Consider the following 12,293-nt stretch of genomic DNA (forward strand, 5'->3'; position numbering starts at 1 on the left):
TTCTACCCTTAATTCCTTACCTCAACCCCCACTGCCCCCACCCACCAACTTGCTTACCGCTCAACAGATTGCCAACCATTTCAAAAGCAAAATCGACACAATTCGCAAGGAGATATCCAGCATTCAACTTCCTCCCCTACCCAACACATCAGGTCTAACACCACACTCAATACTCTCCTCCTTCTGCCCAGTTACCACCTATGAAGTTGATAAACTCCTCTCCATGGCCCACCTCACCACCTGTCCCCAGGACCCTGTCCCCTCACAATTACTGTGACCACCTTCCCACTCTATCCTAAACTCCCTAACCCACATCTTCAACCTCTCCCTCTCCTCTGGCACCTTTCCTTCCCCGCTCAAACATGCACTGGTTACCCCCATACTTAAAAAAACCCTCACTAGACCCCACCTGTTTGAATAACTTAAGACCCATCTCCCTGCTCCCATTTGCCTCCAAGCTCATCGAACAACTTGTCCATGACCGAATGAGTTGCTACAACCTTCTCGACCCCCTACTTTCTGGCTTCCGTCCACAACATTCCACTGAAACTGCCCTACTAAAACTCCCCAATGACCTACTAACTGATAAAACCAATGGCCATTACTCCATACTCATACTCTTAGACCTCTCTGCTGCCTTCGATACAGTTGACTACCTGCTCCTCCTCAGCAAACTACACTCCCTTGGCCTCTGTGATTCTGCTTTATCCTGGTTCTCCTCCTACCTATCTCAGCGCACTTTCAGTGTCACTTACAACTCCATCTCCTCCTCTCCTCTTCCTCTCTCTATTGGGGTCTGTCCTTGGGCCCCTCCTATTCTCACTCTATACCTCTTCCCTGGGCCAGTTGATAACCACCCATGGCTTCCAATACCACCTCTATGCCGATGACACCCAGATCTATCTCTCCACTCCTCAACTCACCCCCTCGATCTCCTCACAGATCTCAAACTTACTGAATGACATATCAGTATGGATGTCACACCACTTTCTCAAACTCAATCTTTCGAAAACTGAGCTTGTTATATTTCCTCCACCCCAGTCCCCCCCCCCATGACTTTACCATTAAGATCAACAGCCCAACCATTGGTCTCTCCACACATGCCAGGGTGCTGGGTGTAATCCTTGACTCTGACCTCTCCTTCAGCCCCCACATCCAATCACTGGCTAATTCCTGCCGCCTTAACCTGCGTAACATCTCTAGAATTCGACCCTTCCTGATTAATGACACCACAAAGCAACTTATTCACTCCTTAATTATTTCCCGCCTTGACTACTGCAACTCTCTCCTTAATGGACACCCTTATGCAGGCTATCCCCCCTTCAGTCTATTATGAATGCTGCTGCTAGACTAATACAACTCACTAACCGATCCGTGACTGCTACCCCTCTCTTCCAATCCCTTCACTGGCTTCCCCTACCCCACCATATAAAATTCAAAATGCTAACCACAACATACAAGGCCATCCACAACATTGCCCCTGCTACATCACCAACCTCATCTGCAGATATCGCCCAAATCGTCCCTTCCGCTCCTCCTGGGACCTCCTGTTCTCTAGCTCCCTTGTTACCTCCTCTCATGCTCGCCTTCAGGACTTCTCCAGAGCCTCTCCCATCCTCTGGAACTCCCTGCCTCAGTATATCCGATCAGCCCCTAACCTGTCCACCTTTAGGAGATCCCTGAAAATTCACTTATTCAAGGAAGCCTATCCTATACCCACCTAACAACTGTCCCTGAGCCACCCCCCATCAAATCATTCCCTGCATCTATAACCTTTTGTACCACCACCCCTTCCCTTTAGAATGTAAGCTCTATGAGCAGGGCCCTCCTGTCCCTTCTGTATTGAACTGTACTGTAATTGTGCTGTCCCCCCTCTACATTGTAAAGTGCTGCGTAAACTGTTGGAGCTATATAAATTGTGTATAAAAATATTAATATGACAATAACTGTGAAATAATTATTAAAGTTTATCTAAACCCAAGAACAAATGTGTAATAAATTGCCACTTGCCAGTCAATCGTAGCTGCACTAGTTATCTTTTTTCATGCATTTTCTTTATTTCTGTTTTTATTTCTGTCTGCATCATGGAGAATATTCCCCCTTACTACTGGTCCTTGTGACCATTGTCTCCAGTACTGAAACTGATGGAAAATCTAAAATGTTTGAGTTTTCATAAGAACAGGAGATAAGGGTTGTCGTGACCACGGTCTAGGATGAAATCTCTCTTTGGAGAGCTTTTACTTTTTTTGCATGTCTCTGGGACAAGCGGCTTAACCAATCCCTACTCTATTCACATAAAAAAAGTTTTGACTTTACACTACAATAATTACAAAAAATGTATTATATTTAAAAAAAACTTACCTTGGTTATAATATTCACAGTCATAAGCTGAAAAACATAAAATTGGTACTAAGTCATAGAGAGACTAAAAATACAGACTTTAAACATGTAAGCATTGTTTTCAGTTTTTCATACACATTGTAGGACATTTATCAAGAAAATTATTGAAACGGTAAGGCCTCAGTCGCCTGAGCATTGAGACCCAAAGATTGTTACTGGGCCATGTGCTTATACGGAATGAGTCTCCAGGTGCTGCATTCAGGGAGCCCATGTAAATATCTAGGGACACAGACACAGCCGCTTGACAGACATGCAAGTGAGAGTGAGCAGCCCCGTATGCAGGCAGTGTTCTTCATGGCCACTTAACCACACCCACACACCTGTCAAGTTATGCTAGCCATACACCTGTCAAAAAATCGTTTGAACGAGTTTTCGAAAAGCGAACACATGGTCGTGAGAGCAAACGATTTTGCCATCATGTAATGACCGAAATGTGATCAATAAATCATTCAACTGACATAAATGAATCAATTTTTCCGACAAAAAAATCATCATCAAATCCAATTAAAGCTGCCCTCTTTGTGCTCATCCATGTGTAAAAACTGCCACCAAACATTCATGCACAGGGGTACTCACTAGCAACCTATGACTGCACATATACACACACAGGTTGGTCATTTAGGGTAAGGCTACTTAAGCCTCTTCTTGCACGCTACCACTTTCCTCTTGTTGCGACTCTCCTTCTTACATTGCCTCCCAGAGAGGTCAGCTACAGCTTCTCTTTCAACTGCTGAGGGCCCCCTTTCCTGCAGCATTTCTTCTTTCATTTACCATTGCAACGTTCTATGTGGAAGACTTCACAGATGAACAAAGATGTACTATAAAAAGTTTCCACTCAACATGTTTCATCCTATGCAGACTCCTAGTAGCTCCTGATAAAGCCTGTACAGGACAAAACATGTTGGGCATTTACAAGTGGCAAATGTTTATATGACCTATTCATAAAAGATTTTGCATAGCCCAACTTTCATTCATTTGAGAATTGCTAAAAATACACCATTGGGGAGATGGACACAAAAAGGCTACAAGCAAGGACCCGCTGTTAGGTGAAAGAGGCGCTGACATCTCTGGAAGGCTACACAACATAGGGTTTCTGTGGGAAGTGACAGAATGCAAGGCCAAGAAGTGGGTTAAGGAGTCTTACCTGCGTGTGGTCACATAAAGTCATTAGTGACCCCTATGTTTGTCTTATGGATTGTTACTGAATTAATATTAAATAATGGAATAAATACTGCTTCAACAAATGCTTCTGACAACAGCTTTTAACAAATGGCTGAATCCACTGTTCTGTAATGTATTGATTTCAATGGTCTGCATTAGATTTGAATAATATAGTAAAACATTTTCCACAAGCTTTCCACTTACGGCACACATTGGGTGATCTCCAGTGGACAGCTACTCCTTGTTGACAACATTTGTGAGCATATGCTGCTATGCTGGTACAAAGACATTCACAATCTCCTCCAAGGTTGCAGTTACAGGTATCTGTATGGCAATTCTTCACAAATGATGTCACATCAATCTGTAACGAAGTGGAATGTAAAAAAAATATTGAAATTTCATCTCCACAGCGAATGATTTATGAATTGCTTTTTATATTTCAGAATTCTAGTTGTTTTAAAAGTAGTATATTACATATGGAACACTGTAGCTATGCAGCATGAGCTGTGAATACTAACCACAGAATGGTTAGTTTAATATTAATTTCAAAAAGAGCTATGAAATGAATATCAATTATTATAATGCCATCTAGTGTTTATCTTACAGCGTTGCAATGTTTCCATAAAAAGACACTGATTTAGCGATAGTATATTGTGGTAGGTATATTTGTGTGACTTAATAATCTCATGCCCATGATTATGGTTATCTGTACATTTAAAAAACTAATAAAAAAGAATTTCCATTCTGCAGCTCAAAATTCTTTTTGTTATTTTATGAGAACCCAAAGTAAAATCCATACTGTATGTGTTGGGTATGATGATATTAAAGGGCACCTATCAGATGGAAAAATTAGAGCTGCTGACATGTTTTAAGGTGCATGTTTTAAAGTACAGAGTCCAAGGCTGTTATCTTTCCTCTGGCTTTACTGCTTGGTGTGTCATTAACCTGGAAAATCTGTATATTTAGTGTCCCAACAAGCTCACCAAGTCGGAGACCACTTTAAAAAGCGTCATCCATTTTTTAAAATAAAGTGTTAGTGTAGAAATAAGGACCTGGGTGGTGAGTTTAGATATTTTGTCCAAAATGCTAATACCTCATGATTTTTTGTGTTTTGGTCTTTTGGGGAATAAGCGATGCGTATAAAATGCTCCCTCCCCTCCCCACCTATAAATGGTATAGGCAGTGCTAAGAGGCTGGTTTGCAAGCATCATGGTATGTTCCTTTTACCAATCAAAGGGTTACCTGGTGTGACCTGGGACTGTGCACAAGTAACCCATATAAAGCATCCTTTTTTGTACTCACCAAGCCTGCACCTTCAAAAGCAAGCCAGCAACAGCAGTCCTCCAATCTATCAATTTTAAAATGTCAAACAAAAAGTAGATGTTTGACATGTGGTGAAATGGAAAATTGGAGTGGAACTTGGAGCAACCAATAAGATTCTGGATGCCATTGTTAAAAATAGGAAAATATTGGAAGACATAATAAACAGCACATAAAACAGTGAAAAAACATTGGATATGTTGCTAGATCAATACCCCCCCCCCCCCATCTTTTTCTTTATATTACTTCCATATATTGTCGCCATTGAAAGATAAAGCAAAAGTATGTATTGTATTTCAGTTGTAAGATTTCCAGTTCTAGGGACAACTAATCACATCCACGTCCTATTTAAACCAAGTACAAATTCCAAAAGAATGCACTGCTAGAGCTATTAATTACGAAGGATCCAAGTCTGATCTCAGATGTGGAGATACGTGATAACTTGGGATCTAGCTATCATAGGATGATTGCATTTACCACAAATCACAGGAAAAGGAGGCAGATGGGTAGTACAAAAACACAAAATTTCAAACGAGCCAATTTTCCTGAACTACGGTCATTGCTACATGACATTAATTGGGACCAAATTCTGAAATCATTGAACACAGAAGAGAAATGGGAATTCTTTTGGGGCATATTAAACAAAGGTATCAAACAGTGCATTCCAATGGTCAATAAATAAAGAAGAGCGAAATTGAAACATGGGTGGGTAAACCGTAATGTAAGTAGCCTCATCAAGGAGAAAAGTATGGCCTTTAAAAAATATAATGAAAATGGGTCACCACCTGCATTCCTGCACTACCTGCACTACAAGAAATGCAATAAGAAATGTAAAATTGCAATCAGGGCGGCTAAAAAAGATTATGAGAGACACATAGCAGAAGAAAGTAAAAATAACCCAAACATTCTTTTTAGATATATTAACAGTAAAAAGACAAAATCAGAGCACATTGTACACTTGAAAGATGAGGATGGGAGGATGGTTACAGATGACACAGAGAAGGCAGCTGTACTAAATGCCTTCTTCTCCACAGTTTTTACACAGGAAAAAGAAGGGCTTACCGACAGTGACTGTAGTGTTAGTGACACAACACGTGACATACCCACGTGGCTAACAGAGGCCGGAGTCAACAAAAGACTTAATAAACTTAACACAAGTAAATCGCCAGGACCAGATGGCTTACACACAGAGAACTCAGTCAAGTTATAGCCAGACCATTGTTCCATTGTTCCTGATCTTTGTGGACAGCATACTGACAGGATTGGTACCAGCTCATTGGAGAAAACGTGTTACCAATATTCAAAGGAGGGCAGAGACATATTCCTGGGAATTATAGGCCAGTCAGCCTAACATCAATAGTGGGTAAATTATTGTAGTGGATGATTAGGGATTATATCCAAGTTTTTACTGAGGAGGAGAATATCATTAGTGGTAATCAGCATTGGTTTATGAGAGGACGTTCTTGCCGGACCCATCTGCTAACATTCTACGAGAAAGTAAGCAGCCATCTAGATAGAGGGAGGTCTGTGGATGTGGTGTATCTGGACTTTGCAAAAACATTTGATATGGTCCCCCATAAACACTTAATTTACAAGCTGAGGTCCGCACGCTTGGACTATAGGGTTTTTGCTTGGGTAAAAAACTAATTACAGGGACGGGTCCAAAGGGTAGTGATAAATAACATATACTTAGACTGGTCTGGAGTGGGGAGTGGGGTACCCCAAGGTTCTGTCTTGGGACCAATTCCATTCAACATATTCATAAATGAAATAGAGTATGGGATAACTAGTGTCAGTTTTTGCGTATGACACAAAGATAAGCAGAGTAATAAACTTGCATCAGGACGTAGAAATTCTGCAGAATGACCTGAATATAAAGAGTGGGCAGACAAATGGCAAATGATGTGGAGTAATGCAAAGTAATGCACTTGGGGTCAAAAAACATAAAGGAAAAATGTTCACTAGGTGGAGAACAGCTGCGAGAATCAAGGATGGAGAAGGATCTAGGGGTGCTAATAGATGACAGCTTGAGCAACAGCATGCAGTGCCAAGCTGCAGCTACCAAAGCAGGCAGAATATTAGCATGCATAAAAAAAAAAATACTCCAGGGACAAAACTATAATTCTGCCACTTTATAAAACTCTGGCTAGGCCTCATCTGGGGTTTTCCATTCAGTTCTGGTCACCAGTCCTCCGAAGGGATGTGCTGGAGCTAGAGAGAGTTCAAAGAAGGGCAACAAAACTAATAAGGATACTGGAGGACCTCAATTACGAGGAACGGCTGCAAACACTAAATGTATTCTCGCTGGAGAAAAAACGCTTGAGAGGGGACATGATAGCGATCTAAACATATCTCAATTGGGATCCCAGCATAGGAAATAAACTATTCAGTCCTAGGGAGTGTAAAAAGACATGGGGCTACACAATGAGACTGGAGGAGAAGTGGTTTAACCTTAAACTGGGTAGGGGGTTCTTCACTGTTAGGACAATAAGGATGTGTAACTCTCTCCCACAATTGGCTGCGGAGAGTATGGATATCTTTAAAAGACTCTTATGCCCCGTACACACGGTCGGACATTGATCGGACATTCCGACAACAAAATCCTAGGATTTTTTCCGACGGATGTTGGCTCAAACTTGTTTTGCATGCACACGGTCACACAAAGCTGTCGGAAAATCCGATCGTTCTGAACGCGGTGGCGTAAAACACGTATGTCGGGACACTAAACGGGGCAGTAGCCAATAGCTTTCGTCTCTTTATTTATTCTGAGCATGCTTGGCACTTTGTGCATCGGATTTGTGTACACACGATCGGAAATTCCGACAACGGATTTTGTTGTCGGAAAATTTCATAGCCTGCTCTCAAACTTTGTGTGTCGGAAAATCCGATGGAAAATGTGTGATGGAGCCTAAACACGGTCAGAATTTCCGACAACTCGGTCCTATCACACATTTTCCGTCGGAAAATCCGACCGTGTGTACAGGGTATTAGATGTACATCTTAAAGAACACAACATACAGGGATATGGGAATACACAGGTTGAACTGGATGGACTATTGTCTTTTTTCAGCCTTACCGACTATGTAACTATGTAACTATGTGTTATGGAAATGAATTTTGTATAATACCGTTTGGTTAAATTCATATGGAAATATGATTAGCTGCTGATGTAGCTGTTTGACTGTTTAATACGCTCACGTTTTATACAAACGAATATGGTCACGATGACCCATGTATGGGTTTTTAACTTTTATGTACAATAATGAAGATTTATTTTAACCGAATTGTATATGTTTGCCTTAGTGACAACCTCACATGCAATAAAGTACTGCTGCCCCATTGCAGTATCTCCTTTTGGAATTTGTACTATGTATTAGACATGTGCAATCATTATCATCCAAATGTCTGAATTTTGGTGTTCGTTTTAACAAAACGATAATGAAAGAGCGAAATAGAAAAAATGCTTTATTTTCATATCCATTATATTTTCGTATTGTGCGGCAACAGTTAGATATAGATAGATAGAAGATTCAACATGACGGTGACAATAGTGATCTGTGTCTATCGAACCTGCGGTCGAATGTGCCTAACCTAACTCTATTTGTCCAAGATTATTCGACATAGAGAGAAAAGATTCAACATTATAGAGACAATAGTAAAAGAGTTGTTAGTGGTCGCTGCTGGAATGGGTGGGGAAGTAAAGTGATGATGATGATAATGACAAATGTTATTGGCTGATTGTAAGCAAAGAGGAGGAGCTGTAAAATAGCTAGAACTTAAGTACACACGTACAGCCAACTTACTTTCACTTTTGCTAGCAGAGAGAGACACACTGAATCATTTCAGACAGTCAATCTTAGCTGGTCCGTTAACAGAGAACCTGAATTATTAAGCAATAAGCACAGCAGCAGAACAGATAGTGAAGCAAGCTATAGTTCAACTTAGCTTTTTCATTTCATCTGCTATTGTGTTAGTATTGAACTTGATACTGATACCAGTGTTGTTAGTGTTGTGGTAGCCTCAGAGGCTGTCCGTGTTTTGGGGGGGATTTATTATTAATTATAGATTCTTTATTATAGATTCTATATAGATTCTACAGTATATACCCTAATTTGTTACCTGCATGCAGGTAGTTTTGCCAACTCTGGCATATTTGTTGTTTTTGTTCTATTTCTTGTGATCTATTATTCATTTGATTTTGCATCATTACCTGCTTGCAGGTCTGATCACTATCACCAATCCATTTTCTGTTAGAACTAAATATACAGCAATGTACTGTTCTAATGGAAAAGTGAAGGCAGGTAGAGGTCGTGGTCATGGTCGCGATCGTGGTGGATGCCTTGCTAAAAAAAGTGGCAAGGTCACTGCTACTAGCTCTTCCTTAGGTACTGCTGACACTTCTGCCGCCACAAACATGTCATCCACAACTGTGAATGTCACCACCACTGCCACCAGCAAAGCTAGCTCCACCACCACTAGTTCTATTAGTTTTCCTGCCAGACCACCAACATCTGCTGCCACTTCCACTGCCAGTGCAGCTCCTTCTACTTCTACAGGTGTCATGGCTTCTTATTTTTATGGCATAGGCAAGAAAACTAGTATCAAAACAAGTGGAATTGCCTTTACACTCGCCACCACCAATGACACTGCAAGTGCCACTGCCAGCCCCCCAAAGAAGCAATTGAGGGAGACAGCAGCAAAGACAGAGAGTGAGACTTTTTTTTCATTGTCCCAAGAGAAAAGTTCTACTGAGGTAGACGACTCTATGCAACAAGTTTTAGCAATAACTGGTTTTGGTGGTGATGATGATTTTAAATGTGGTGCTCCTCTTTCCCCAACCACTGCAGACATATTATACACAGTTACCCCGCAAGACTTACAGTATGACCTAGAGGAAGTGCAAGAGGGATATTCTGTGAGGAGTAGGACAGGTAGCAGTTCACTTTTTTCATCTGCTGCTAACTGCCCTTCTCCCTCTGTTATTATGGAGGAAGAATCCTGTGATGATAACACCGACCTCCCCAGCACCCCTGCCATTAGCACAAGTTCACCAAGTGGAACTGTAGTGGCAACAGCTTCCACCACTGGTGTGCTACCTGCTGCAGCTACATCAGCCCTAAATACTAGAGATAAACAGGGTCAAGAAGCTGCATTGTGCCGCATCAACGCTTGTAAATACTTTCACATGTTGGAAGTTGGGTTCTTTGGAAATTGAAAATTGTGTGGGAAGCAAGTGAGTAGGGGGAAAAAGTTGGGACATTTAACCAATACTGGTATGAACCTACACCTTAAAAATTACCACCACTCTACTTTACTTCGGGCAGAGGCAGAAAAAGAAAGGTGGTAGCGCAGGAAGCAGCATTGTTATGGACTCTGACTGTACTGGTGGTACCTCCTCAACCACAACACTTACTCAAAGCACAGCCAATAAAGACGGTTCTAATAAGACAAATCGTCCACGTGCAGTAGTTCCACTGCAGACCCAATCAGGCTCTTCATTCTCCTAAGGACATCATCAGCCTACCCTAGATAGCTTTGTTGGCTTTAGTTCCAAGGGCATGTCAAAACAGCAGGCCAACAAGATCACCCGCCTCATTGGCCAATTCATTGCTGTTGGAGGAGTCTCTTTTCGCATGATTAAAGGGGAGCCATTTAAACAGCTCAAGCATGCCCTTACTCCACAATATGTTGTTCCTGCACAGACAACTTTCAGCAGAAAGATTGTTCCAGCACTATAGCATTCGTGTGTTGCAATATTGAAGGAAAAAATAGCCAAAGCAGAGGGTCAGACAATTCATTTGACCACTGATTTGTGGACAGCTCCCAGCGGTCAACACGCTTTCCTGTCTTTGACTGCACACTGTTGGCAGGCCACTGTGCCTGTTGGTGGTGGCACTAGTGTAAGAGGTCAAACTTCATCAGGAAGCAGGTCTGCAGTGCAAGACCAACAGGGTTATCAAGCTTTCCTGCCCCACACAGAAGTCCGTGATGATAAACACAGATCTGCCAACATATTGCGGGCAATTAGATCGATGTTGGCCAATTGGTTTGGAGAGTGGGCAGTCACCAATGTTTCTGTTGGGTTCATAGTGACAGACGGAGGTTCAAACATGGTGAAAGCGCTCCAAGATGGATCTTTTGTCAGTGTGCGCTGTTCTGCACACATACTGCATTTAGTGGTCAAGGGTGCAATACCAGTGGAGAAAAACACTGGGGGGGGGACTTGTTTTGGGGCATTATATGGGATTTTTAAAATGTAAAAAAATAAAATAATCAGACACGTTACTTACCGTTTTAGGTCGCTGAATTTTTTATGACAGACAGATGGGTCATGCTGATGGCGCTGCATCTCCTCAACTTTTCAGGAGATCTCCTCCTACTTCTTCTGCTTCCACTCCAGAGTGGTCTCCCTGGAGCGGGTGCCACACAGCTGCATCCAGCAATGAAGCGTTTCCCTTACAAGAACCTGGGACTCAATGTGAGTCCACAGAAGGTTGAGCTTCCTGCTGGTTGCAGCTTGTGTCCCCCTCCTGCGCTTTTTTGATGGTGGTGGTGCTGCTGCCTCCATAGAAGGGCCAGGAACCTCCATGGGGTCCAACTGCCTGGAGCCAGTATTGGATGCTGCCATCACCAGTGTGAACCAGAACCGTTAGGAGCACAGAGCGAACGGGAAGGAAGTTATATGCCTGAATTTCGATACAACACAATTCCATTGGCTGTTGAGGTAGGCTGTTCGACATGAACAGAAACAAACAAGTATCGTATCATACGATAAGATCAAAAATATGTATAATACTGTTTGACATAAAGATTCAACGCTAAAAACATACAATCGCTGCGAGGGGACATTTATGGTAAAATGCTCCACCCATAGGCTATAGAAGAATTCTAATGTTGTTTGACTAGTAATAATAATTAATAATTATAATTACTACTAGTCAAACAACATTAGAATTCAACTATAGCTTGTTAGGGGAGCATTTGAACGGAGATGTAAGATCGCGGCGTCATACAGTTTAGCTACTTCGTCAAATCTTCTTAGAACATCCGACAGACACCATAAGCCTTCAATTAACAGATTTGACCTTAATTTATTCGGATTTTCCTATGAATGCAGTTTTTAATGAAACAAAATAAATAAAAACGAATTTTGGGAGTAACTAAATAAATACATTTTTTGGACGAAACCGAAATTCCGAAACAAAATATTTTAGTGTGCACATGTCTACTATGTATTGTATTCATGAATAAAAGTTCAACTCATCAATAAAGATGGCTAATGTAAGCATTGCCATAACAATGTTTATTACATAACATATAAAAATATAATAAATTGAAATTCATCTTGTCAGCATCATTATCTATGTAGTGATCACAATCTAGAAGCCAGGTATTTTAAGGAAATGTAAAAT

At 41.4% G+C, this 12,293-nt stretch overlaps 1 protein-coding gene across 1 annotated transcript in view; it reads right to left on the bottom strand.

Moving 5' to 3' along the window:
* Positions 1-12,293, bottom strand: part of OTOGL (otogelin like) — a 202,821-nt gene that overhangs the window by 102,415 nt on the left and 88,113 nt on the right. The window contains exons 16-17 of the mRNA XM_073620249.1: positions 3,766-3,922; positions 2,362-2,388 (exon numbers count right to left, since the gene is read on the bottom strand). Of these exons, the coding sequence (XP_073476350.1) occupies positions 2,362-2,388; positions 3,766-3,922 (184 nt within the window). The remainder of the gene's footprint in view (positions 1-2,361; positions 2,389-3,765; positions 3,923-12,293) is intronic.

The sequence above is a fragment of the Aquarana catesbeiana genome, linkage group LG03, assembly GCF_042186555.1.
Source record: "Aquarana catesbeiana isolate 2022-GZ linkage group LG03, ASM4218655v1, whole genome shotgun sequence".
Taxonomy (NCBI): Eukaryota; Metazoa; Chordata; class Amphibia; order Anura; family Ranidae; genus Aquarana; species Aquarana catesbeiana.